At 48.9% G+C, this 27,174-nt stretch overlaps 1 protein-coding gene across 5 annotated transcripts; it reads left to right on the top strand.

The window, feature by feature from the left end:
• Positions 1–1,422: 1,422 nt before the first annotated feature.
• On the top strand, positions 1,423–22,763 carry PACSIN3 (protein kinase C and casein kinase substrate in neurons 3). 5 transcript variants are annotated; one of them, XM_084263793.1, is made up of 11 exons: positions 1,423–1,538; positions 13,298–13,364; positions 14,794–14,894; positions 15,329–15,485; positions 16,222–16,457; positions 16,864–17,019; positions 17,533–17,708; positions 18,487–18,607; positions 19,070–19,206; positions 20,358–20,518; positions 22,076–22,763. In XM_084263793.1, exons 3-11 carry the CDS (start codon positions 14,841–14,843, stop codon positions 22,189–22,191), a joined length of 1,314 nt encoding a protein of 437 aa, XP_084119919.1. In that variant the 5' UTR covers positions 1,423–1,538; positions 13,298–13,364; positions 14,794–14,840; the 3' UTR covers positions 22,192–22,763. The 5 variants fall into 5 exon arrangements, with proteins under 5 accessions (XP_084119919.1, XP_084119920.1, XP_084119918.1 ...); XM_084263792.1 differs by lacking the exon at positions 1,423–1,538 and adding an exon at positions 1,792–1,878; XM_084263794.1 differs by lacking the exon at positions 13,298–13,364 and having other exon boundaries at positions 1,490–1,538.
• The last annotated feature ends 4,411 nt before the right edge of the window (positions 22,764–27,174 follow it).

The following is a 27,174-nucleotide window of genomic DNA, read 5'->3' as shown; positions in this document are numbered from 1 at the left end:
GTATTTCATTAATGTACATAAATTTAAAATGGAATTAAAATCTCAGAAATGAATTGAATTAGGGAGTATCTATGCCAAAGAGTTAGTTTGGTTTAGTAAAATCCAAAATTGATGCTTGCACTCTCAATTATGTGAGAAGATGAGCATCTTGCATCACTTGCATCACAGTGACCTCCTATGAGTGCCTACCTCCTAGCTAGCCTACACAGGTAAAAATGAAGAGAGGTTTGATCCCAAAACAAATTAAGTGGAATGGTTTCTAACATCCACATTCCAACACAAAAATTCATCCTATCTGAAGGGCATCAGTAGTTATTTTTTGAGCTCCTATGAGCAGTTATAAAGAGAGAGAAAACACCCCAGTACTATTCCAGAGAAGCAGGAGCAAAGATTTATGGCATGTTCTTGCCTCTCTTCTTCCTGCAAAGCTCTCAGACTTTCCTTTCTCCATGAACTGAATAAACATCACCACAAACCCACAGCTGGTACTTCGAATTGTGTCCCAAGTCGCTTGGAAGCAGTCAAGAGGAGACGGGCCAGCAAGGCCTCCCAGCGCTGTTCATACAAGCACTGCCCTGGCGTCATGGGGAATCGCACCCAGGGCCTGGCGTTAGAAATGGAAACTCTGGCAGAGAAACTCCCTGGCATTTAGAAAGAGCTGGTTTCAACTGAGAGACTCTGAGAGCTTAAAGATGAGGTCTGGATTATTCAGATAAAGGTTTTCAGAGGAAAGTGAGAGTGACCTGAGTTAGCAGGATGGAGCCGAAAGAGAAAGAAGGATGCCAAGCCAAGGCGAAGTTGCTGTCCAACCCTGGGTAGAGTGACCCATGTCATGATCAAAAGTGAGGGCACTGCTCTGCCTGGGTGAGAGCAGGGCTGGGGAACTGCTGGGCCTCCTGCTCCAGTGTCCAGGCTGGCTCTGGGCCTTGTGGGTCAGCAGGCTGGTACAGCGCACAAAATAATTAACTAAAAAATAACTAAAGGCCCCAATCCAGTGAACAACAGAGGGGAAAGCCCAGCTTCTCAGGGCTGGGCCGAGCACCACCCGGGCAGGTGGGCAGCTCCTCACAGGGCGGCCTGGCCCTGGGCTTCCCCCTCCTCCCGCTATGACAGGGGGCAACCCGGCCGGGCAGACCCCTCCAAGGAGAGGGCAGCCCCCCGCTGTTCAGAAGGGGGGACCCGCGCCTCAGGGCCAACCCCAGCCCTCCCCGTGGAGGGGTAACGGCGGTGGGAGCCAACGATGACCCCCCCACCCCCGCGTCCCTACTTGCCTGGGCTGAGTCCGCTCGGCGGCCGCCCGCTAATTGGATCAAGAGCCCAGCGGAGGGGGGCGGGGAGGCGGGAGTCTCGCCGGAGCTGCTCTGCCGCCACTGGAGTGCCCCTAGAGCCCCGCCGAGCCCGCCCCACCGGGAGCTGCTGGAGGCGGGGCTGGACCCCCGTGTCCCGCAGCTGAAATAGGGGGAGGGCCGAAACTCTCCTAACCCAGGTGGCCGCTGCTCGGCAAGTCCCCCGCTGTGCTGAGCCGCGCCGCCTGCGAGGTAAGTGGCGGGGATTCTCTCTGCCGGGGCTCGAGCTCGGCTACTCCCGGGCCGGGCACCCCCACCCCTCTCCATTTCTGGCATGGCTTTCGGACCTGTTCCCCGTGGGGTGCCGGGGGTCCCAGCGGCGGAGCCCGGCCCAGTCCCGTCGCCGCCTCCCCGCGTCGGGCAGCGCGGCTCGGGAGGCGCTGGCAGCTACGAGGGAAGTTTCCTCATGGAAAGGGGGCGGGAGGGGGGGGGGGGGAGGCGGTGCCGGGCCGTGCGCTCCCGGTGGGCAGAAGGGGATCGGGAGGTGGCTCGGCGCGTTTCGGCGGGCTATGGAGTAGAGACAAGACCGTCGGTAGGCGCGGGGGACTGTCGGTGCTATGGGGCCGGGTGGGAGGGTGGCGCGGCGGGTCCGCGGTCCCCGGCAGGTTATTCTTGGGGGGCTGGGGGAAGCTCCCGGTTGAGCCCCGGTCCCTCCACGGCCCTTGCCCCCCGGCCGCCGGCCTGACCTTTACCGGGAGCCCCTCTGCCGGCTTCCCTGGAGCCGGCCGCCGCCGCCCCGTCGCAGGAGGCTACGAAGGCTCCCCTTCCCTCCGGAGGCAGCGCCTCCGCTCCGTGGCGGGGACAGGGGCCCCTTTGTGCCGAAGCCGTGTTGAGCCGCTTCCCACTCTGAAACCGGAGCCGCGGGCGCTGGCAGCGCGGTGGCGGAGGGGGGTAAAGCGACTTCCCAGGACCCCCGGGGCCTCGCTGGGGCCCATGCTCGGGGGCTGCACCCCCTTGTGTCGGGGGCGTCGGTCCCTGTTGCTGGTCTAGGAGCCGGGCTCCTGACAGCATAGCGAGGAGTACTGGGAACGGGACAGTCCTGGCCTTGATCGTCCTTTTCCTCCCTTCTGTCTGCCCGCGGCAGCCTTAGTGTCGGGGAGTGGGGAGAGCAGGGTGTGGGGCAGGCCGGGGGAGTGCTGCCTGCTGCCGTGGCGCCTGGCCCCTGGCAGGCTGATGGGGTTACCGTGTCCTCTCCAGCACAGGGCAGGAAAAAGCTGATAAACGTGGAAGGTATTAGCGGGCCTGAACATCCAGCGCTTGAGAGGACAGTCTATGATTTGTCACTGCGTGCAGGAGGAGAGATCTGCGATCTCCGGAAAGCTATTGATAAGTGAAGCTAGCATAGCCCAAACACATTAACCAGTTTCACCACTTTCTGTGCCAACTATGTGCTCTTTGCTTGCTTCAGTTCTTCAGGCTTGCAGAAGGCTCGGGGTTTGGTGGTGAGGGGGAGGTTAGTTGACCACCTCTGGACACTCGCACCTGGCCCCGGGAAATATTCTGGCCTTCTCGTTCACCCTTTAACCCTCCCAAATACCTACCTCCCAAAACAGGAGGTGAGCCTCTCTCTCCCCTTCAAATTAACTGCTGGTCTAATTTGCACAAAGAAATTCCTGATACGATGGTAATTGACTGCAGTACAGAACCCTAGCAGAGCCTTCTGCTCCACCCTGGAACTCAGATGTCACCAAGGAGTCACTAAGACTTATGACAACTCAAGTAATTCTCGATGTGTAATGAGAGCAGTATGCACAACTGCAGCGTGTGGGCTACAATGACAGGGTCCCTATAGTCCTTGCTTCAGGTGTGAGCTGGTCTCGGGGTGGAGCTGAAGCAGAGCTTCTCCCCTTGCTTTGCATAACTAGTCACATTCTTTTGGGCAAGGAGTCACCTTTCTGTGAAGAGCACAATGCTGTGTGTGAGATGGAGCCTGTTCCTCTTTGACAGTGTTTTTGTGTTATTTAACTAGAAGTTCCCTAAAATATTTACCAGATTGTCCTTTTAGTTGCAGCTTGGAACAGAATGAATGTGTGAGCTGGATCAGCTGCTTGCTGCCTTCCCTATTCAGTGCCTGCTTTATTGTATTGCTTTATTGGCTCTTTTTTCCTTTCTCTTCTGGCCTATGAGTTTGAGCTTCTCTGGCTTGCCTGTACTTGTTCAAGTGAAGACTTGTCTTCTTAGGCTGTAAAAAGCAGGAACTTCAGTGTGTCAGCTCCATATGGGCCTGAGAACAGCTGCCCACCTGGAACTCCATTATCAAACGTCAGAGTGAATAAGACTTGTGTGTGACTGGGCTGTGCTGAAGCGCCGCAGGTTCTTGGTTATACTGTGCATAACCAGGTCTTAAAAGCCTGAAAATTTTGCGGACCCAAATTAATTTCTTCACAGGACGATGACTGGTGGTGCTTTTGATCATTTTAGGTTGTTGTGGATTATACAAGAACAAGCCTTAATCTTCTGGGCTTTTCCTGCATGATCGTGAGTTTTAAAAGAACAAACACTCCCCCTACACAGACACATATTGTAAAACTCAGCAATACTCAGGTGTGTTTGACATGACTGCTTTTATTTTGGAGATGCAAAACTATGAGAACACATTAATCACCACAGTAGGGGCATCATGAGCTTCTGTTAGGACCTCATATTAGCTCACCCAGCATGGCAAATACTGCATGTTCTTTATTCTGTCTGTGTTGAGAGCTGAAGATTATTCAGTTGTTTGAACTATTTGGTCTGTGTCATGGCTGGTATCTAGAGGTTGAACCAGGGACCTCAAAAGCTAAAAGTATCTGCCTGTAGCCTAAATGGAAAAAGCTATGCTCTTGATCAGAGAGCATTAATAAACTGCCTCTATTTTTGCCATCAGCTGATCAGTGATGTGTGAATTTGGGCTGCTCTTGGGAGTTCATGGGGAAATGCCTAAACAATAGGAAAGCTGTTTAAGCCCTTTGAGGGACTCTTATCTTTTTAAAACAGACTTTCTGATCAGGCAAGCTATTTTATCACTAGTTACTCAGTGTGATGGGCACTGTATGACAGGGAGCTGTGTCAATAGATTAAAAAAAAAAAAGCCTTAATGTCTTAGTCTAAGGCCTTAATGGGTGGATCAGAAAACAGTGACTACTGTATCTGGAAATTTTCATGAAGATTTGGGGATCCTGCTCTTGGAAGAGTAATAGAAGAGTTTTGCGTGCTTGGAGCAGTTCAGCTGTTGAAGAGGCAGGTTTTTGCCGCTACCTTGTGGCGTGGTGACCTCTGTAATTTGACATCCAAATGTGCTCTGACTCTCTGGGCGTAAGTTTTTTCCAGCAGCACAAAGTATAATGTCAATGCAAAGAGCCTGGTGCATCATCTGCTGTAATCATTTGTTTCAGTGACTAGTACAATAGTTTCGTGTTCCTTCAAGCTGAAATGTGGGCTGGAGCTGGGCGCTGCTGTAAGGCAATATGTGTGACTGGCATCCTAATCACACTTCAGCCGTCAGTGGTTTCTGCTTGCTGTGAATGGCACGATGGAAAAGAGCCTTTCAGACTTTGTGACAGTCAGAATGTGTGTTAAATCTGGTGGTTGTCACTGGGAATTGTAGTTTGTTGAAGAGGTATGTGAGAGATCTCCATGGTACCAGGGGCCTGGATCCAACGGCTTGTGTAGGATTTTAGGCTCTCTTAGGTGACTGTGGTAGGACTCTGTTTATCACAACATGTCAGTAAATTTTTCCAAGCTAGAAAACTTAGATTTGCTGCAGGCAACCCAGAGCTAACAGTGTTAGCAAGCCTTCAGCCTCCTCAGTCCTGTCCATGTTATGTGCTTGCCCATGATGTGTGTCCTCTGTCTGCAGGAATATCTGGTACTTGTCTCCTGGGCTGTTGGGGACATGGTCAGTCTTTTCTGTCGCCTGAGGTGATTATCTGTTGGCAGTAACTTCCTCCTCTCCTTCAGTATTCCTGCTGCTGGGCCAAACCTCTCTTCCTCCTGTGTGTGCTGAGCCACCAGCTGCATCACTACTTCAGAGCCCTGAAGTAGGTTTGCTGCCTGTCTGTGACAGAGGCAAGATTATTTCATGGAGGTTTGGGAGAAGATGCAGCATATGTCACTTCTTGAATGATTATAGGTATTAACTTTTGCTTCTTAGTGGTTTTGGCCAGCTCTTCCTTGTACTAGGGTTGCAGAGCTGTGGAAAGCCTCTCTTAAAGCCTGCTGGTGACTCCAGTAAGCTTCTACATCAATGTGAGCAAAAAACTAGAGGTTTGAGCTGTGGGATAGGAGCTGCTTCAGGAAGCCATTGGGGGGAAATAATGCCCACTGGATTGTGCTTTTTGTGCTTCCTGTTTTCCAAAAGCTCCCAGTGTTCTTTCCTCATGTGTCTGGTTGAGTCCTGAGGATCAGAAACTGAGATCGTTGCTCTGGGCAATGGGCTGGGAAAGCAAATGACATTCCAGCAATGCCAAACAGTTAAAAATCTATTCTGTAATGTGTGTCCTGTGGGCTGACTGTCCCAATTGCTTGTGTTCTGGGTAACACCAGTGATAGGAAGTGATTTATATTAGTAGCCTTGTTCTCCAGCTTGAGACCAAAAAGAGGTGCTACCAATACCAGAGGACAGATTCTGTGCAGAGAGTGTGAAAGTAAATAAAAGTTGCTCAGTGACATACAGGATAATGAACTCAAGAATATGTGAAGTGTGAGTTCATGGTGCAGGCCAGTTCCTAACAGCTGCACTACCTCAACCTTGTATCAGTGTGTTCTTTCTGGGAAAGAGGTCAGGAAGGAATATTGGTGTCTTCAGGAGTGGAGTACCTACAACGTGATTGAATCTGCCCAACTCCTCTTGGACCAGGAGGTGCTGCCAAGGGAATCATAGTTACTGAATGTTCTCTCCAGTCCACAGAGCAAATGACGCTTTCCTTTTACATGCCTGGTCCCATAAAAAACTGTGAAATGACTCTAAAAGCTGGTCTATAGTCCTGGCAGTTCACATAGTACCTGTGCTCTGCCTCAGTGACAGTTGTTCTTTATGTTACTTAGATTTTCCTGCAAGGAAGCAATTGAGTAAACCTAGCTCTGGTGACAAAAGGTGACCAGAGAGCCTTGCCATCAATGTGGAGGAACTGACTGAGAAGTGAAACACAAGTACCAGATGGGATGCTTCACCTCTTTCTTCTCCGTTAGTGTAAGAGAGGTTCTAGCATTCAATCTTAGTTATTTAGTTCTCACTTCAAAAAGTTGGTTGTATTCCCTGCTACAGCCTTTTTGGGACTCAGAAGTGTGGAGGGAACTGGATGAGCTTCAGAAACGTCTTGATGGTGACCTCCTTTCAGATTCTTGCCTGCGTAACATGAACATCTGGAAGGAAAGTACTTACATAAACAAATTTAGTAAATCAGTTCTACCAAGTAAAAACAGAAACCTGTTTGATGCAACCAGATGCAGAGAAATGCAATACTCTGAATTCATCGGCCATGTGATTGCCACACTTAGCCTGAATGACAAAATAGTTGCAACTTGAACTCCCATTCCCCCTTTCCCAAAAGCCAGCTAATGGAAAGGACAACTATTGGTACTGTGAAGCCAGAAGTTGCAGAACTGCAGCTGGGTTAAAAAAAAAAAAACCTACTGTGGCTTCCAAATGGGAGGAAGGGGCAGAGAAGGCTGATGGGAGACATCTGACTACTCTGCAGCCTAGCAAAGCAAGGAACCACCAGAAGCTTGGTGTTAGAATGCAGCTAACTGGCTTGTGACTCCTCTAAACGTTGACTGCATTGATTGCAGTCTGCTTCCTTCAGACTTCTTAATGCATTCAAGTAAACCTGATCCATGCCGGGAGGGTTGCAAGGTGACTCAATCACAGGAGGAGAGAATTCTGTTGAGAGAGACTTACAGGAGTTTGCTTTCCCTCTGCTTCCCACCACTCCACCACGATGTCTTTCATCATTGATCCAGGTTAGATGAGGCTGGGGGATTTTGTTCCATTTGGATCACTGCTGCTCATGTAAAGATCTGAAGAAAACAAACTTACTCCATGCCTGGTTGGAAGTGGGTAGACTGGCTCAGCCTGCTGGTGTGATGAGTTATTTTTATGAAGTTATAGGAAACTGTGGTGCAGGTTGGACTACTGATCTTGTCTTACCCAGTTGTTGAGTGCAGCAAAAAGTGACCAGGTGAAATACTGATTAAATTCTGGAGAAACTGCCCAGGTTCAACACAGATTGGGACTGCTGAGGAGGGGTGGAGTAGCTTTGGCTGGAGGTTTGCACACCTGTTTGTAAATGACTTAGAAATAGTTTCCAGTTGTTTTAGTTCCTTCTGATTAAAAGGGAAGTGCTGATTGCATGCATCTGTCAAGCTCAGTGTTTATTTGCAGAGACTGATGCAGTAGGGTAGGAAATACCCAGCGGGGAAGCAAGTGAAGGGGCTCAGAGCATGACAGTAGAGATTACAGGTTCTCAGCATCTGTGTGTGTTAAACGTGGCTCAGAGGGATAAGGCAGGGCATGTAAGAACCGGGAAATGGGCACACTGACTGGTGTGGGGAAGAGGAGCAATGCTATTAGCAGGGCTGCCAAAGCAGGCTAGCATAGTGCTGTGCCTGGTAGCTTGGATGTGTGCATCTTTATGAAGCTAACCTTGTCTTGTCACTGTAGCTGCCTACTAAATGCACAGACAAACCATACCGGTTAAGATTATTTCAGCAGGTGTCTTGAACATAACAAACATGGCCTGTTGCCTTGCCTGAGTATGGTACCCCATGGTCCAGCACTGACAGTGTGGACACTGTTAGAGGAAGGAGGAAATCTGAGATTATAACCTTTTTCAGTTTTTTCACCCAGTTCTTCGTAACACAGACCTCGATAGCCCAATACATTCCTCTGTTAACATTATCTCATGTTGTTGTGTTAACTGGTAGATCTGTGTTCCTGTAATACAAAAGATCTCCTACATCACATTGGAAGAGAAAGATTATTTAATTTTCTTGGTGAAACAGTTTCTGCCTGGTGAAGCATGTCAGTCAGGAACCGTCATCCTTAGCTCAGCAGCAGTGTGTTGGTAGAAGCCTGACCTGTAGCACTGGCTTCTGAGAACCTGACAGGGAATAGCTAGTAAATGGGGAAAATACTTAATTTTGAATTGACATTTTGAGAACTTAGGGTAATACATAGTGGGATGTCTGTCTTCAGTGTGGTAGCTTGGTCTGAATGTGGAAAAGACTGGTGCAAAGCAGATGTGGTCTGAAATTAGTAATAAAGCAACGCAGACTGAGGAGAACACTCCTGAAGTGGAAGAGGATCTTATCTGTACTTTAGTACTTCAGTATAGTTGTGGAGAATCTTGCTAGTGGACAGCCACATGATATCTGGAGAATCAGTGTGTGGCAGACAGGCTTCTATTACAGGCTTGCACAGCTAAAGTGACCTTTTTGTGTAGTTACTGTTCAGCCTGATGTCTCTCTGACCTCCCTCTGGCTGGAGAGATCAGCTGAAATCTTGCTCGAAACTGCATGAGGCAGCCCTGGCAGGCTTCAGTCCTTAGGGAGTGGCTGGGAAACACTGGTTCTTAGTCCCTTTCCCAGTCAGGTGACTACCAAGGGTGTGACCACAGCAATAAGATAAATATCTCTAAGGGAAGCTTTGGAGGATCTTCATGTTACTTTGCATCCTCTCTACCTTTAGAGAAGAGCTGGCCCCTCCTCAGAGAGATGAGTACACTTGTAAATCTTGGTGGCAGTGGAGAGCACGTTGCTGGGCATCAGCACAGTTGCTGGTGTAGCGCAATTGGATGTATTCCTCCAGAGATGGTGAGGCTGGAAAGGACACCCTTTCCCATACACCATTCCATTCTCTCCATCAGAGACCTTGCTAGCATTGCTGTACCAGCAGCAATCCAGTTCATTACACTACTGGAGTCATGTGGAACCCCTGGCTCCAGCTCTCTAGTTCCATTCTGACAAGTTGACAGGAGGCAAAAAAAGGAGGGGGGTTCATATTGGTTATTCTGAAGGGGGAGGGGTCTCTCATCCTCTTGTGTATTTGCATAGTTCAGACAGAAGTGTCTATCTGTAACCTATACCACAAGTGCCCTGGATTGAAAACCTTCACCACTGCCTGCTGTACAGGAAAAGTGATTGGGAATAAGACAAATGAGTCACAGAAGTCTCACATTGCCTTGTGGTGTTAGCAGCCCATTCCTGATTAAAACTCTTGCTTAGCTTGGCTTTAGTACTTATAGGAATTGGTCCTTCAAAAATGTGCCTCCACGAAAGCCCCAGTGATGAGATAAATATAACTCAGCTTGTTCTTACATGTGTCTGCATCCAGCACTCGGTGTTGAGAAAGGGGGAGAGGAGTTGGGCAGAAGGCCTTGCCTGGCACAGTGTACATGCTCTGTTTCTGTGGGTGAATTCCTGCAGGGATGCATGCACCAGCCCTTTGAGCGTGTGTAGAGTTCAGAGCCTTGTTCTTGGCAGACTTAGGAAAACAATTGCTCACAAGGAGTCTCGGGAGGCAGTCGAGCAACGTGCAGAAGTGATGCCTTGGGCATTTGGAAGCTGGAATTATTGGACTGTGGTGCAGAGGGAACAGGATCTCTGTGGTTTACCTGCCTTAGGGAAAGGTTTCAGAAGTACAGTGATTATTTCTATTGAGTCTAGGAGTGTTATTTGTGGACTGGGACCCTGTTGTACTCGTGTTGTGCAAACATGAAACAAAGATGTACCTTGCAGTGTGCTGCCAGGCTTCACGCACGCGTAAAGGGCAGGTCCTAGCCTGATGCCCTGGGCTGAGGGCAAGGATCTGTGGTCTGAGATGTGTGACTGACTGGAGCAAGGGTGAGATTAACAACATGGTTAAAGGTGGAAACAGCTCTGCCATGACAAGGCCTCTGGCATTTCCAAGTGGAGCTCGGTACCGGTGAGGCAGTCATGAGCCCTTCTGCCTTTCTGCAGCTAGAGCCTGAGAGCTGGTTTCTGATAACTTATTATGGGGCTGGTAGCAGATGTGGCCTAGTAACTACATCACTCATAAGCAAGTGCAGGCATTTTGGGGGAAGTAGTAACACCACTAGCAGACAGGGCTGTAGTTCTGCAGCAATCTCATTTGCATGGTTCAGTTCATTTACCTGATGTTGCTGCTGTTGTTGTAGTGGCTTCTGTGGTGACTTTGTTGGTAATCCTGTGGAGGTGTGAAGCAGTGAATAGTCACTCCTTCAGAGAGCTTGTCTTGCAGGACCTTCAGTGAGGTCTTGGCTAGCTCTTAACTGTGATAGCTGAAAGACAAAGGTGGGAAGGTAAGGATAAATACTCCTTTGTCCTGTAAATATGACTTACTAGATAGCCTCATCTTAGCAGAAGTGTAAGTGGCATCAGAAAGTCTTGTGTGTGGTGCTGACCCACCTATATATATCTGGTTGACCTGAAATAATTCTGGTTTCATTGCTCATACTGTACAGGCTCTGTCAGCCCTCATGCACCACATGGTGGCTCTTGCTCTCAGGCCATCCACGAGGCAGCCCTGTCATCTCTCCTTTGCTATAAACCAGCCTCCAGGCTTTGGCATGTATAACTCCTGTGTTTGCTTTTCCTGGAGAATGGGTTTTCCCTGGTCGCAAGTTCTTGGTGGCTCACAACACATGTGGTGTTTTAGGAGTAGTCATGAGGGGGTGGAGTGGCAGTCTCCTTGCTTTTTTAGGGCCCAGGGTGACAGCAGCAGCTGTTCTTCAGCCCCTCACATAGTACTAAGTACCTTCCCTATGTCTGCATGCAGATCCAATTTGATCTGCTGACTGACATGGGCTCACGGACTATGTTAAATCCAGAAAGAGCCTGGCAGAAAATGGTCCTCCTTGTTTTTTGACCTTCTTGTTTCTACCAGGCTAGATTTCCCTGAATTTCTGCTAAGTCTCTATAACTGGTATGGAAATTTGTATTTGGTGGGTTGCCCCTTACATCAAAGAGAGAAGCCTGTTTGAAATATTTTACTGCTTTATTGTATTCTCCCAGCGAGCTGCTGCACTGATGACTACAGCATAGCCTTAAGCTGTGCAGCACTGCCATGTGATACTGTGGATGCTGAAAACTCATGGGAGCCCAAAAGCAGATGGGAGAAATTAATGGATGAAGCAATTGAGTGCATGCAAAATTCATGGGTGCCACATCCAGCTTGGGAAGTTTGTGTCAACAGATGGTTAGAGGCTTGGAGAGCTTGGAAGAAGGCGTCAAATATGCCTGCTCTGCCCTCAAAGCAAGGGAAGATACCTGCTTTTGACTGCTGTCTATAGAGGCTGCAAGAAACCTTAGTCTGATCCACCACAGCTACTATTATGTTTCAGAGCCTGTTGATCTTGGTGATAGTAAATCCAGTTATTTGGATTTGTAACTCCTGAGAAAATAAGCAGGTATGGCTCAAACTCTAATGTGGAAACTGCAGAAGGATTTAGAGTTTGGGTTCTTGGTTTTGCTTGACTGTCCCTCAAATGAGCAAGTGCACTCTGACACACAACAGCCTTCTACGTTTACCCCCAAATTCTAGCACTGTGTAGTCAGCCCGAGTTGAAACCAGAGATGGAAGGCATGTTTGTGATTCATGGCTTCCTGATAAAGTGGGGATGGGGGTGTGGTGTGGAAAAAGTGATACGGCCTTCATGTGTCATACCGAATTGATCTATGCCTTCATCAGGAGGAAGAAAGAAAGAAAGGGTTTGAGGCACTTTTAAGTACACTTTTACATGAGTGCTCGTTAAGTTGTTCTTAATCTTAGCAATTTCAGGAATGTGTAGTCTGGTTTTACTGGGAACCACTGGGAATTCTTAGGTGGTTTATGATGAGCTATATAACCTTTCATACAGCAACCAGGATCATACAAAAAGGTCCCAGTCTTTCCCCACACCCCTTATTCACCAAAGGTCACTAGTGTGTTTGCTATAACCCAGTCTGTTTTCCTTTCCTTCCTCTTTCTACCTTTTTCCATCCTTCTCCAACACTGCCTGGCTAAAAATCCCGCTTCCTGCCAGGTTTTGCAGTGTTAACTCTCAGTTGCTTCAACCTTTCAGCCTCAGTTGTGTGGATAATGGTGACTGAGCAGAAAGATTTTTGCTTGCCTGTTTTGTGGTTTTTTTTTTAATAAAACAAACTTTTGCATTGAAGTACTTCAGGGAGATGGATGTGAGGTACACAGAAATGGCTCTTTCTGCCCTTGCTTCCCTTGGCCTCTGCAGGTCTCTTACTTCCATTTTCTTTCTGGAAAGTTGTTGGCAGTTACTGATACCATAATAGCAAAATAAAATATTTCTGAGGATGTGGTGGGGACAGCTTAGAGAACTAAGGAACAAAAACCCTTCTGCTTGACAGAGAGCCACATCCTACCATGGCAGTGCTAGGTGCTCTGCTATTGAGGGGACTCTAGGTCACTAGATGGGAATGTGTGTTCTTGGAGGGTTTGTCTTTTATTCAAATCCCCTTTGTTTTTAGTAAAAAGGGACTGGAGAAAGTGTGTGCGTCTGTCCTTCCATTTCTCTCTTAAGTCAGCTATGTGTGGAAGCACAGACAGCAGTGCACAGAGGTGGTGGGGTTTGCTAAACCGGACACTGTACTGTGAGGGGGGACCAGGCCCCATGTATGGTTCCTGGGGAGCAGGCTTATTTTAGGGTTTTCTGGCCTGAGCTGTTCCCTTTGCTCAGCTGTTGTGATGCTACCTTTCCCGCACAGTACTGTCATGCCACCCCACTGTTTCTATTTTAACTCTCTCTGGGGCTAGATCTTGTGACACAAGGATTTGGCATCTCTCCTACGTGCTGGAACGTGGCATCTTGGGAGGCACAGTGGCTGCAGCTGCTATATTGGAGGGTGCCCCTCCTTGTAGTTGGCAGACAGGGGACACCCCTAGGATTGCGATGCGTCAGAACAGGCAGCATCCCTGCAAAGCAGCAGCAGTGCCTAACTCTGCCTGTTTCTGTCTCCTCCAGTCTTTCACTGAGTTTGAAGTGCTTGGGACATACTTGCCACCTGCCCACTGCAGCATCTTGCTTTCAGGTATGTAGTTACTGGGGGACAAGGGGAGAGTTGGGTGCCCCAGAGGCATGTAAGAGAGCTTTGCAGCCTCCTGTTAAATGGTGAGGTGGGAGGACAGGGACAGCTGATGGCATGGGTGGGGGTATTCTTCAGGTTTCAAGTTTCACGCACCTGAGTCTCGTGTCCCACTTAACTTGCTTCAGTGGCTGGAATTCAGCTCTTTCAGCCTTCTGGAAAACCCAGAGGAATGTGCTTCTGACAATTTCCATGTGAAATGATACTAGGAAACAGCACCAGACTATTTCTAGAAGAAATATAGGCAGTCCCTGTGGTCTGTGCGTTGGAGTGCTTCATCGTGTGGCTCAGGACTTGTGTGAGATGTGAGATAAGGACTTTTGACCTGACTATCTCTGCTGTGTGCTCTGTGGGCTGCCAGAAAGAGCAGATACCTCTCTGGGGCGTGAGGGAAGCTTTTTATAACTAGGAATGCGCAAGAAGAGAAGGGACATCTATGCTGCATTAACCCAGGCTTGCCTAGAATGGAGAGGGTTTGTGTGCGAGGGACTGGGCTTGGGCCTTTTTCTGTTCCTCCTTCTCTTATTCCTTGCACAAGAGCAACCCTGAACCTCTCCCCAAGGAATTCAGTGTCACACGATGCCAGGAACAAACTGGCAGCACATACTAGTGCAGGGGAATAGGGAAAAGTTCTGAGGGAACAGAGGATGAGATGGCACCTTTTACCTTCTAGCCTGGATTTTGAACCTCCTGCAGGTTGAGTGCCATGAAAGCATGAGCTCTGCAGGGATGTTTCTAGAGAAGGAGCACTGCTTCCCTGCCTGTATGTGTGGTTGGGTATACCCCAGCATCACCATGTAGTACTGCTCAAGCCCAGCTCAGCTGGTGGGCAGCACATAGAGTTCCTCCCTGTTTGAGGCATGCCTGCTTGCTGACTGCTTAGCCTTGTTTGCTCCAGTCAGTTCTCATAATCCCATAATCCTGACTCATACTGGGAAGCTGGAATCATCTCCATTGACAGAAGACTTATTTAAAGTCTCTCGAGACAGACTTCAAATAGCTTGAGCTTCCTTAGTTTCTGTGGCTTTTGCTACCCTCTTGAGGGCTTTGGTTAAAGGAATCTGCCTGGTGCTGCTGATCCACTGGCATCTCCGATACCTGTACAGCTGGGGTTTGGCAAGACTTGTCTGCAGCATCCTTTCTAAATGTGCAACAGACCTGCCAAGGAGGCCGTGTCCCTGCAGGGAAGGGGGAGGCAAGTTCAGTCCTGGGACTCTCTGCTGGATCTAGCCATCTAGTGCAGGAGGTGCAGTGGTGCCAGTGCTTGTCTCCAGGGCAGTAAGTTGGCCTCGTCCAGCTCCATAATTTGCAGAACAGTGCTCTCAGCAAAGGCTCAGCCAGTGCTATGTTAGAAATCACTTTTCTCTCTTCCCAGCTTAACTGAAATCTGCAAAAATTCTCTGCTGCAAGAAAACGGGGGTGATGTCATCAGAAGATGATGCTGGCGGGGAGGCTCCCGGGGGCAGTTTCTGGGAGGTAAGGAGGGATAATCGGAGTGTGAGGGAGGTAGGAATGTCTTCTTACCTCCCACCTGTGGAATTAGGGGGTTGAGTTTCAGGTTTCTGGGTGACGTGTTGCTCTTGGGGAGTGGAAGGGCGGAACTGTGGGGAGGTTCAGTAGCACAGCGTGTTACTGCAGGGAGGAGGTGACCCTTTCCTCTGCAGATGCTGTGGCATGAGAGTTCTGTGCTCAGCTGACACTGAGCTCTGAGAGGCAAGACAAGCATCTCTGCTTCTTCCCTCTATCGCTGTGCTCGCCTACAAGAGTACCAGAGGAGGGTCTGAGCCCAGCTGCTGGCTTCAGAAGGGCCGGTGCTCCCTCCCCCAAGCAATGACTGAGCTGCTGCTGTCTCTTTGGGAGGAACATGAAATTCAGTGCAGTATAAATGATGATGTTGTATGAAATTACAGGCTGGAAACTACAGGCGGACAGTGAAACGTGTGGATGATGGGTACCGCCTCTGCAATGACTTAATCTCCTGCTTCCAGGAGCGAGCTAAGATAGAGAAGAACTATGCCCAGCAGCTGACAGAGTGGTCCCGTAAGTGGAGGACCAATGTGGAGAAAGGTAAAGTTGGCAGGTTGGGCTGGGAACAGGTTGCAATCATTGCACTCTCATCCTTGAGTGCTGCCTCTTAGGTGATGCTGTTTCCTCAGGGGACAGGCTTCCCTTCACTGGGAAAAGGGTGTCTTTTTTTGTGTGTGTTTTTATAGCTGGTCCTCTGATTCACTTGGAGAGGTGTTCTCTGCATTGTCAGATGTTTGGTTATGAAAAAATATAAAGTGTTTAGTTTGGCCAGTCCTTGGCCAGTCAAAGTCATAAATCAAGCTGCAGCTCTCCCCTTTTAAGCACAGCTTTGGCTTGGCTGTCTGTCATTCTCTTGTGTTGGTGAACATCTACTAACGCTGTGATTTAGGGGCAGTGTCTCACAAAGTAATGGGAACAGAGGCCCCGAAGGACCTACTGGCCTGTGAAACAGAAGCTTAGCCTCAGTCCTGAAGCAGTGGTGCTGTCTGTCCTGAAGCTCAGGCCAGATCTGAAGAGAATTTTCTACAGAAACCTTATTCTACCAAGGACCATCTGGGACAGCTAAGGCTGCCCAAAAGAAACACCAGTCTGGGCCAGCTGTAACAGCCACTCCAAATACTGCCTGTTGGGACTCTGGAGACCAGTCAGTGCTGGCATGTGTGATGGGGGAGAGTTACGGAAGTGATTCTGTACCGATAGATGCCTGTGGGATGAAAAGCCTGTTCTCTTCTGTGGGCAGGAGATTTAAGAGCCCCTCTGGTACTTCTTCCTGCAGGTCCACAGTACGGTACTCTGGAGAAGGCCTGGCATGCCTTCCTGACAGCTGCAGACAAACTGAGTGAGATTCATTTAGATGTCCGGAACCACCTGGCTGGTGAGGACTCGGATAAGATCAAGGCCTGGCAGAAGGAGGCCTACCACAAGCAGATGATTGGAGGCTTCAAGGAGACAAAGGAGGCAGAGGATGGGTTCCGCAAGGCACAGAAACCCTGGGTGAAGAAGATGAAAGACGTGAGCAAAGTGTGACTGGGGAGGGAGGGAAAGGGCAGCTGAGCTGGCTGCCTGATGGTGAGAGCCACTGGGCAAACAAACTGAGTTTAGCCAGACTAGCAAAGAATGCCACACAGGGAGTCTTGATGGTCTCTTGTCCTTGATGGCTTTGTAGCTCCCTTTCCACGTGGGAGGACTTAGGTTAACAGGCTTTGTATTCCTGCATGACAGGTGAGCACTGTAAAAGATTCTTTGGCAGGATCTCCTTGGTTTGGAGCAGAGCTTACCAAATGCCAAATTGGCATGCCAGTTAGGTTGTCCTGAAACAATCACTGCTGGCTAACAAATGTTAATGTGCTCCCTCTGAATAATGGAGCATCTGTGTGGGCAGGATCATGGCTTTTTCTGCATCCTCCTCCTGTTCCAGGTGGAGATTTCTAAGAAAAACTATCATGCAGCCCGGAAGGATGAGAAAACAGCCCATACAAGGGAGAACCATGCAAAGGCAGACTCCTCTGTGTCTCAGGAACAACTGCGCAAGTTGCAGGAGCGTGTAGAGAAGTGCACACAGGAGGCTGAGAAGGTGGGTCTGAATTGTGTGGATGTGGGTCATGAGGATGTTCCCCCCCTTAAGGAACAAGCACGGGTAGTAATGTTGCTTAGTGAGATGTCTCCTGCTGAAGCCTGTGAAGTGGTGTGAGATCCCATTATCTGAGGTGTTAGTGAGTTAGCCTGAGACTTCAGCAGCTGAGATCTCTCTAGCTTTGGTGTTGGGTATGGTCTCTTAATTTCTATGTAAATTTAAAAGTAGGGGATTTGGTGCAGGGGGTGGGAGCTACAGACTCAGCTGCCAGAAGTGTCTGGTGTGCCTGCCTGCAAGAGAGAGAGGGCACAAAGTCCTCTATGGAAAAGCATGGCAAGGGACTTGGAAGAATTGGGAGAGCAGTGGGCTGGCATCCCTGCTGTGGGATTTCTTCTTTCTGTGCTGTATTGATTCAGCAGCATGCTGGAAGAAAAACTTGTCAGTCCCAGTCAGAGGAGGGGCAGTGTCACTGGTTTGACATCTCACTATTGCTGTCCTCCTGGGTTGACACAGTGCAAGGATCAATATGAGAAGATGCTGGAAGAGCTGAACCGCTACAATCCCCGCTACATGGAGGACATGGAGCAAGTGTTTGAGGGCTGCCAGGAAGCAGAGCGCAAGCGGTTGTGCTTCTTCAAGGAGATGTTACTGAATCTGCACCAGCATCTCAACCTCTCCACCAATGAAAGGTACCAGCCCTGACATGGAGGGGAAGGCTGCCAGCCCAGGGTGCCCCAAGCTTTGGTGAGGGGTGGCAATTCCAATGTCTGTAAAAGCGAGCAAGCAGCCCTTCTTGTATCTACCAGGTCTTGCTCCTTCCTCCTACAAGTGTGTGTGAGAACTGGCATTTGGTTCCTTTAGACTGCCAGTGCTGGTGTCGCACCTTGGACAGTGACAGGCTCCCTAGAGAGGATTCTTTCTGCCTTTGAACCCTTCCCCTTGCACTGCTGTCCAGAGCTGTCCTGTGGGTGTGCTTCTGCTCCATGAAACACCTCCATGTTGCTATACATAATCCCAGTCTGAGTAATGTGGCTCTGCTGTCTTCTAGTATCTGTAGCTATTGCAGCCCTTCTGCCCTGAGTATGAGACCTTTTAACTGCCATTAACTGGGGGTTACACCAGGGAAATGGGTGCAGCCAAAAATCATCTGTGCTCACATACTTTTATGGTGGAGGTAACAAATCTGAGCCACCTCCCTGTCTGTATGCAAGAATGTGCCAGGTTCTCTCAATGCTCATTTGATGAGCTTTGCTGAGAGCTGGCAGATGTTAGCCACTGCCATGCCAAACAAGCCTGTCCTGTTTGCCAGGCTGACTTCTCTGTAAGGGTGGCTTGAGCATCCTTAGTCCTATGGGATTTAGGATGCCATACAACTGTGCATGAGGTTATGCTCTTCCTTCCTACTTGGTGGTTGGGGAGGTGCTGAGGGACACTGTTCCTGATGATTCTGCCTCTTCCTGGTCATAGCTTTCATGCATTGTATCGAGATCTCTACCAAGTCATCATGGCTGCAGACAACCAAGAGGACCTGAAGTGGTGGCGCAACACTCATGGACCAGGCATGACTATGAACTGGCCTCAGTTTGAGGTGATGTAGCATTCCAGAGTGTATTATTACTATTTCCAAACATTTAGCTGCTCTATGGAAACTGATGGATTGTTAGTCTTGTGTTGGAAAGACCATGCCTTTGCTCAGCAGGGTCAGGATGTTAGGCTCTTCTAAGGCTTCTGCTGTGTTGCGAGCTCTCTGGTGCCCACAGGGACATGTGTAACCCTGCCGAAAATGCAAATACTTTAGCCTTCCAGCTGCAAGGTCAACAAACAGGAGTTGGTGCTGAGGGCCTTGGGACAAGCTCCTGTTACAGCTTTCCCACAGCCCCTCTTGCTGCACCTTGGGATACAAGACGACAACCTGCTATGTCAGTAAGGTATAATACCGCCACAACTGATGTGTGACCTGGTGTTCTGTCCTTCTGCATTGGCCAGAAAAGATGCATAGAGCTGTTGTATGGGAGTGGCTTGATGGTGTCACTGCTTTTTCCCTGAACAGGAATGGTCCCTTGAAACACAGCGGGCGATCACCAAGAAGGAGAAGAGTGGCAAGATGGCTGATGACGTCACACTGACTAGCATTTTGCCTGCACGGGATGGTGTTGTCTCACAGACTCCTCTGCAGACAAGGCAAAGGTAAGGGCTGAAGATGGGGATGCATCAGGTTAGGAAAAGTGTAGCCCTGCCTAGAACCATGAATGAGTTGGATGGGTAGGAGTGATCTCTTCCTGAACCTCCTGTCTCTTGCCCATGGCCTTGCCCAGTGCCATGCTGGAAAAGACAGGGTAGAGAAGTGGATGGCATGGGTTCTTTGGGGGGGTTATTTGTTTTTATCTAGTACATGTTGCCTCAAAGTGCCCTCCTAGTAAAGATCTTTCTAGTAATGAGATCTGGCTTGGGCAGGCTAATGTGATGTGAGATTTTGGCACGCCTATCCCTAATTCTTCCCAGAAATGGCAAGGAGAGTTTGCAACTGGCAGCTTTGCTAGTTAGCTAAATGCAGGCACTGGATTTTCCCTTTCCCTGGCATGGTGCTAAGTACTACCTGACAAGTCTGGGTATAGCTGCTTCCTTTACCAGGAGGTGAGCTGGACATTAGGGAGAGCTGAAGAGGCTCCTGTCCTGCAGCTCCAGTAGCCATCCTGCTTTAAGGTGACCTCTGGCCTACTCAAGATGTGTCAAGGCCACTACTGTATTTCATGGATTCAGGGGGCCTATTTGCCAATCTACAGGTTTTCTGATGAAGAGGAGCAGAACAGCCTCTTCTATGACAGCCTGAGGGCACCCACCCTTGTGAAGTTAGTATGGGATGTAGCCTTTTCAGGGGTTTTGGGGTTCTAGGTGCCTGCTGCACCCTCCCTCTGCTCTTTTTCCTGACTTAAAAGCCTGCATTCCAGACCTATCTCTTTGGACCGGGAGACATGGCTTTTCCTGTCTGTCTTCTTGGCCAGAAGAAGTCTGGACACAGCCAGGCTCTCCAGTTAAGCCTAGCCTTCCTTGTGTGAGAGGGTCTGCTAGGATAGGATGAGGTGGTGGAGTGTGCATGCGTGAAAATACTTTCAAAATGAGCTACCCTCCTGGCCTTCAGGGCTCTAATGCTGCTGGGATGCTTTCAACCAAATCTAGTATCTCTTGGGGTCTCTCATCCCTGTTCAACCTCACTTGGCTGTTGGGCCTCTTGCACCTTGTTCTATAGCACAGGTGTCAGGGTGGTGCATGATTTGGGAGGAGCTGGGTGAGAGAAGTCTAATAACAGTCTTGTCCTCTCTCCCCTTCCATGTACGAAGCGGAGGGAAAGAAGACATTTCGGAGTGGTCAGATGAGGACACTCCCAAGAAGTGCCTGGATGCCAATGGGCATGAGGAGGACATAAAGGTACCAGGTGTACGGGTACGAGCACTGTATGATTACACAGGACAGGAAGCTGATGAGCTGAGCTTTAAAGCAGGTACAAAAGCACTAATCTCTTACTAACCTTTTGCTGTCCTCACGTGGGCTGACTGAATGATTGAAACACTCTTAAGAACTGGATGTCCCCTTGAAAACTGACACTTACTCTTCCCTGGCCTGACCCATTGCCAGCTCCTCTGAGGTGGATGATATGCTGGGCAGTCCAACCTGTTCTAGATGAAGAGGCCATATAAAAAGAGCCTATGTAGGTCCTGGTTACAGTGTGGAGAAAGTAGGTGCCAAGACAAATCCTTCCTGCTTCCTCTTGAGGCACTTGCTCTGCAGTGTATCTTGAGACTTTACTAAATGCTTCTCCCTTCTGCTATTGATACAGAAATTGTAAGTAACTAGAGGACCAAGGTTTTGAGAGAAAGCTCAGCTGACTGATACGCCCTACTGAAGGCAGGGTTTGGCTGGTGAAAAAAGCTCTGCAAACTGTTGCTTTAAAAGGGCATCTTGAGAGTGGAGATCTTGGCTCTCACAGGGGTTGAGTGAGAGAATGCTGGAGCAAATAGACTTCCTCTTTTGCTTCCTTGAATTATATTTAGTTTGTGCCATCTTCTCCTACTCCAAAAGGACATCTGGATCTTAAGAGTGTTTCTAATCTTGCTTGTTTTGAGTCTTCTGTGGTGTGTCTCTGCTATACCTCTCCAAAATACACCCCTTTTTAAAAGGCACTGAAGTGCTTCGGTGTCAGGGGCTTGTGCCTGAGGCCAGTACCTGTGCTGCAGTGTTAACCATGCTGGTAAACTAACCTGTTGCTTAATAATTGAAGTACCTTAAATATGGGGGCTCGAGAATGTGAGGCTTTGCTCTCCCCTCAGGAGATGTAATGAGGCACGACTGGATAGCTTTAGTCATCCCCCTTTGGAGTCTGCTCTGAACAGCATGCACCAGGAGGGCTTAAGCTTAAGGTGACTTTCTGAGCCTCTGCCAGTGCAGGACACGCTTACCAATGCAGTTGGTCCTCCCTCTTTTGCAGAAGTATGACTGTCTACTGGTGGAGAAAGGGACCTTTCTGCTCTTTCCCAAAGTAGATGTGGGAATGTTATAAGCCTTTTCTGGTCATAGTCTGAGAAATGAATTGATTCCATGCTATGCTGGCCAAACCAGACACTCCATCATGGAATAGTCATTTTGTTTCCTAACAGTCAGAGCTTAGCAGCCTCTTGCATTTCTTTCCCACCTGCTATAGAGGAGCAACTAAGAAGGATCCCTGAGATCCTTCTGATCTCTCTGGCTTGTAAGCACATTCTTCTGGGGGAAGGAAAGCAGGCAGAAATACAGAGCACAGAAGTATTAGTGATGTTGAACAGCAGAAATGAAGGTTTGTCTGCAAGTTCCTTGGCCTGGGAGATGGCACTGACCATACATACCAAAGGGGTCAGTGACTGGCTTCAGTTAAAATGTGCAGTATGATATGAAGTGTGGTAATGGGAGAAAAGTGGTGATTCAGACCCATAGGTCTTGTTTTTTATCAGCTCTTCCCTGGTTGGGAAGAATGCCATGCTGCCTTTCCCCAAGGCTGTTTCCTAATGACTGTTTGTGCTTTCAGGTGAAGAACTAATGAAGATTAGTGAGGAAGACGAGCAGGGCTGGTGCAAGGGCCGACTTCTCACAGGCCAAGTTGGACTTTATCCTGCTAACTATGTTGAGAAGGTTGGATCATGATTGCTGCTGCCTTGCTAGTGTCTCACAGCCATACCAGCACCTCCCCCAGAGGTCATTGGGTTACTGCTGGCCCCAGTCCACCTTTGCAGTATATCTAGCAACTTCTGGACTGTGAGGGCATGTATTCCATGTAACTAATGCTTCATTTTAAATGCCTAGACCTGTAGGGATTTTCTAATAAATAAACAAGGATGAGTAAAGACTTCTCTGCCTGTGAGCCCTGTAGGAGTGCACAAAGGAACAGATCTTCTTGACTTTAACTCAGTGAAACACTTTCAACCAGAGAAAGCAGCATTCCTTGGCTGCAGAGCATGCACATCCACAGTGGGGTGAGGTCTGCCCTGCCCCCAAGCTTCCTGCTTGAGAAACTTGGGATATACAGGGCAATAGGGAACTTCTTGTATTCTTCCCCTTTTTGGTGCAATCAAGCTGACTGGTGGAAATCTATTTTTCTCCTACATCTTTCAGAAGTCTTCAGTGCCCTTCACCTGCAGCTTCAACAATCTGGATGTCCCTTCCCACTGCAGACAGTGGGCTAACACCAGGAATTAATGCCAGCATAGCTTGGGAACAGGAGAAAGAGGTTTCTTTCTCACATGACATGGCTGTTCAGGCTAACAAGTTGCAAATCAGAGCTCTGTGACAGAGTGTTGGTGTTGGCTCAATGTTCCCTGAGCTAGAGTGGACCCTGACACACACTGAAGTCTGGTATTGAGAGGCAGCTATGTCTCAGTGCTGTTCTGTCTGACACACTTAAATGCACCAGTACATGTTGTGGTTTCTAATGCTTCTAAATTGTTTGGGCTGTACCTCTCTTGCTGGACATTTGGTGCACAGTAGAGACCCCCTTTTTCTTTCTCCTCAATTTTCCTGCCTTATGCATGTTAGAAGTGTACTCCCTGCTTTGCCAAAGGCCCCTGTACTGTAATGAGGGGTTGCAGAGCATGGAATCAACCTGGTGGCTGGCATAACATTAGCTATAGAGGGATAATGCCTTTCCTGGTCCTGAATTGTTGCAGACATACTTATGCCCAGTTAAGTGCCATTCAGCAGGGAGGACCTATCACATCTCTATCTGGCCTGTCTTTCTGCCCTTGAAAGCATCTGAGACTGCTGAGGCAAAGTGAGCTCCTGATCCTAGTGCTCTGAATGCTCAAACATGAGGACTGAGGGGCAGGTCCTGAATAGGATAAGCCTGAAAGTTTGAGATGGAAAAAAAGAAGCTGCTAGTTTGTGAACAAGGAAGAGCTGAGAAACTGCTACTACACTTGCTTAAAACTCCTGTTGAGATGTGTTGTACATTTGTAGCCTGCTGTAGTGAAGCTTTTGTTCTGGGTTAGCGCAGCGGTTGGTGTAGAAGCGCTTGGGCTTCTTCAAAGATCTTGTCCCTGCTTTCAGTACTGTGTCCTAGGTGAAGTCTGGTCAGTGCTGTACAGCAAGTGCCCCTGCTCTGCTGGATGACCCACGTCTGAATGATTTGTTGCTGCTTTGTCCTAACACGTGAGGGGAGAAAGCGTGTGCCAGGCTTGTGAGACAATGCAAACAAAACCAGTCAGGGATAAAAGGACCTGAGCTAATGAGTAGTACTGCTTACCTTGTCAGCCTGGGTCTTTTCAAACACTAATGCTAAGGGTAAAAGAAATCTGGAAGGAGGTTACAAAGGAGAACAAGATGGCTTGACCAATTCCTCTTCTGAGTTCTACTCAGGCTCTAATTAGGGATGGAGATAGGTGGGGCTAGAATCTGCTCTGAGGACAGAAATGTCCAGTGGACAGGACCTCTGGTTACAGTATAAACAACCTGAAATTCCAGAGTACAAAGTCTGAACAGACTTGTTTGTCCTAGGAACATGCTGCCATCTGATCATAATGAGCTGGTTGAAGGTTTCCAGTGACAGACTGCAGCTTATGTGAACAAGTCCCCTAAAGGAATGTTTGCACCAGGAATTTTTGCCAAGAGCTGAAGGAATGGACAGGAGACAACACACTGAGAAGGGAGAATTGCTTGGCTGAACTGTACCTCCTGAGTTTTGGCATGGCACTTAGTCCTGACTATCCAAACCCAACTGCATTAGTTAAAGCCTGTATAGTAAAGAAGCACCTTGAGGGGAAAAGACGAAACCGCCCACCAAACCAACCAACCACATCTAACGATCTTATCTGAAACTAACAGCTCTGCCTGGGGACTTAGTTTTTTCATAGAAGCAAGAGAGGTTTCATGAACCACACAGGCTCTAGTTGAGACTTGTCATCACCAAAAGCTGTGTGTATGTGAACAGAAATGCATGTGTGAACTAATTGCATTGATTTGCCTGAATTCCAGAAGGCCAGCAAAGCATATTCTTCCCCCATGGTTCTCCCATGGCTTCCATGAAAAGGGACAGATTCATCTCTGTGCCTGCTGGACAACACAGTGAAAACATTCTGTTGTCATATTTTATTTTTTTAATAAAGCCACTCCTTGCAGAACGCTTGTATGTCTGTGGTTGGCAGATAACTTCATTTGGTTCTGATATCTTCCTGGAAAAGCATTTCCAAAGCATCACACAAAGCTTGGATTTCCTGCTGAATATAATTTTTCAAGGAAGAGGAAGTTAGAGATTCTCTGTGACAGATCACACCCATCTCCCCAAAGCAGAAGCTGAGCTTGCTCAACCTGTTGATGCTGTTTCTGCTCTGTTGGCAAAATGTGGGTCGCAGAGCCCCCAGGACAGCTGTGCGCTGTGATGGCAGCTGAGAGCTGTGGTTAGTGTCTAACTCTCCGGGGCACTCCCCCAGCACCCCTGGAGCTTGGGGACACTACTGCTTCGCTTTCCATCCCACTTCCCTGTCTCCCATGCTGTTATTGTGGCTGGTTTGCTTGGCACTGAGCACTGATGCAGGTGCAAATATGTGGCAACCCTGCACCACAGAGCTATTACCCACTGCTCTGCACTCCCTTCACTCCTGCTCTGTTTGCAGATCCAGCCCAAGGCCACAGCTGTGCAGAACTCGGCTCTGCTTTCAGGGAGGTTCTCCCTGGCTGGAGCACAGGCTGGGCACAGATGGGAACTGCCTCAGCTGTGTTTCTAGAGCTGCCACTGCTGTGCTTATTGGGCAGCAGGCTGAAAAATTCCACTCTGCTTGTGAAGAAAGCTGGGGCTGAAGTTAAAATGGGCTTGAACGCTTCACTCAGGCTGGTAGATGATAGGCCAGAGATTGGCTGCAGATTGGTTGTGGGGCTGAACTCGAGACAAAGCCAGTGCCACAAACTCTATCCTGACCCACTGAAAAGTGGTTGGAAAATACCCACTACAGGCTAGCAGGAAAGGTTGTGCAAAGCAAGCAAGAACAGTAAGGCTGGGTGGTATGAGAGGCAGTGTCTTCAGAGGGACCTTACATGCAAAGAACCCCAACAAATGAAAAAGACTTGCAACCAGTGTTGCATCACTGCCCTGTTCCAGGCTTTGAAGAACTGGGGAAACTCAGGAGCTGCAAGGGCGTGGGGCAGTTTCCCAAGCCACAAATGGTTCTTAGAAGATCAGAGGGTGAGTATGAGGAGGAAAGCTTTCTGGAAAAGATGAACAAATCCTCCCTGACAGGGGGAAGTGGGGGAGGCAATGGAGTAGGCTCTGTAACCAGAAGAAACTGGCTGGTTTTCTGTTGGAACATCTTGACTAAGCAGCATGTATCCAGTCAACTTTTCCAAACCAAATTTCAGGCCAAATCACCTCAGCTGCTTTCAGCACATCCTTTTTTCTGGCCATGTCCAGCCAGTCTCTCAGCTTAAGGTAGTTACAGCTGCACTCCCAGACTTCTTTCCCCACAAGCAGTGTAGTGGTGGTCAGCACCGCTTCCCCCTTAGTGCGGGGGCCCGTGATCTCTCCCCGTCGGTCCCAGCGCTTTTGCTATTTACAGAACCTGTGGTCCCTTCCTCCCTGTGTTTCCTTTCCATCCTACCAGCTGGAAGTCTTCTTCCAGGTCCTGTACTCTGCCCCTTTGACTTCACTACTTTTTCCTTCCTGAGTCTATTGTTCCTGCTTTCAGCAGGAGACTGACACTGAAACAGTCGCTGCCCCCAGCTGTGACCACAGAGTAGCCCTTTCTCTCAATTTCTCCTCGGGGCTTCCCCACAGGTGGAATCCACAGACCTCTGGATGTTTGTGTGGCTGGTGGCCTTGCATCCCCTCTGCACACTGTGGCCACCTGCAGAGATGAAGCACTGCTACCTGCTCCCTCTCCACTCAGATACCACCTAGTAACCTGTGTGACAGTGGTGCCTGCACTCTGGGATAATGCTTTCAACAGTGCTTCATAGTAAATTAACTACTTTCTTGTCTTGCCTTGCTTAACTTGTGCTTGGCTCCACCTGAGCTGCATTCGGGGGTCGCTGTCTGCTCCTTCTAGGCATGCTCCTTACACTTGTAGAGGCTGCAAGTCCTTAGATTAAAGGGGTTCAGTTTAGAAAACTGGAGAGTGGGATGATCCACAGGGAAAAGAGATTATACGTCTGCTGGAAAGTCTGGAAGGGTCGTCACTGATAGGAGAACAGCCCGGCCAGCTCTGACTTCAAGCAAATTAGTGCCTGTGCTACAGACTGCCCTCAAAGGAAGGTGAGTTGTCTCAGGACCTGCCCCCTGCCCAGTCTCTCCACCTTGCTTCCATATGGTGTGGTGAGCGTTAACTTGAAGCTATTCATCACTCAAGCGATTGTCACCTGCCAAACAGCCTGCTCCTAGCAGGGACACCTCTAACATCTCCAAAACAACTACTACAGCAGGGTATGAATCCTGTACTCAGACCCAGGAAACCCCAGGGCAATCTGCCAGCACACCCCTGTGTGGGGTTATCCCCAAGGCCTCCCAGGCCCTGAGCGCCAGTCAGGCCAGTTAGAGGTGAGGTTACCAGACTGGAGGTCCCTTCCAACCCCTACAATTTTGTGATTTATAATACTGGACATGCAGATACAAAAGAAAAGCCTGAAGACATACATGTACATGCATAT

This window comes from Gallinula chloropus, assembly GCF_964237585.1.
Source record: "Gallinula chloropus genome assembly, chromosome: 4".
Lineage (NCBI taxonomy): Eukaryota > Metazoa > Chordata > Aves > Gruiformes > Rallidae > Gallinula > Gallinula chloropus.
The sequence above is the reverse complement of the archived record's forward strand: the minus strand, read 5'-3'. Positions and strand labels throughout refer to the sequence as shown.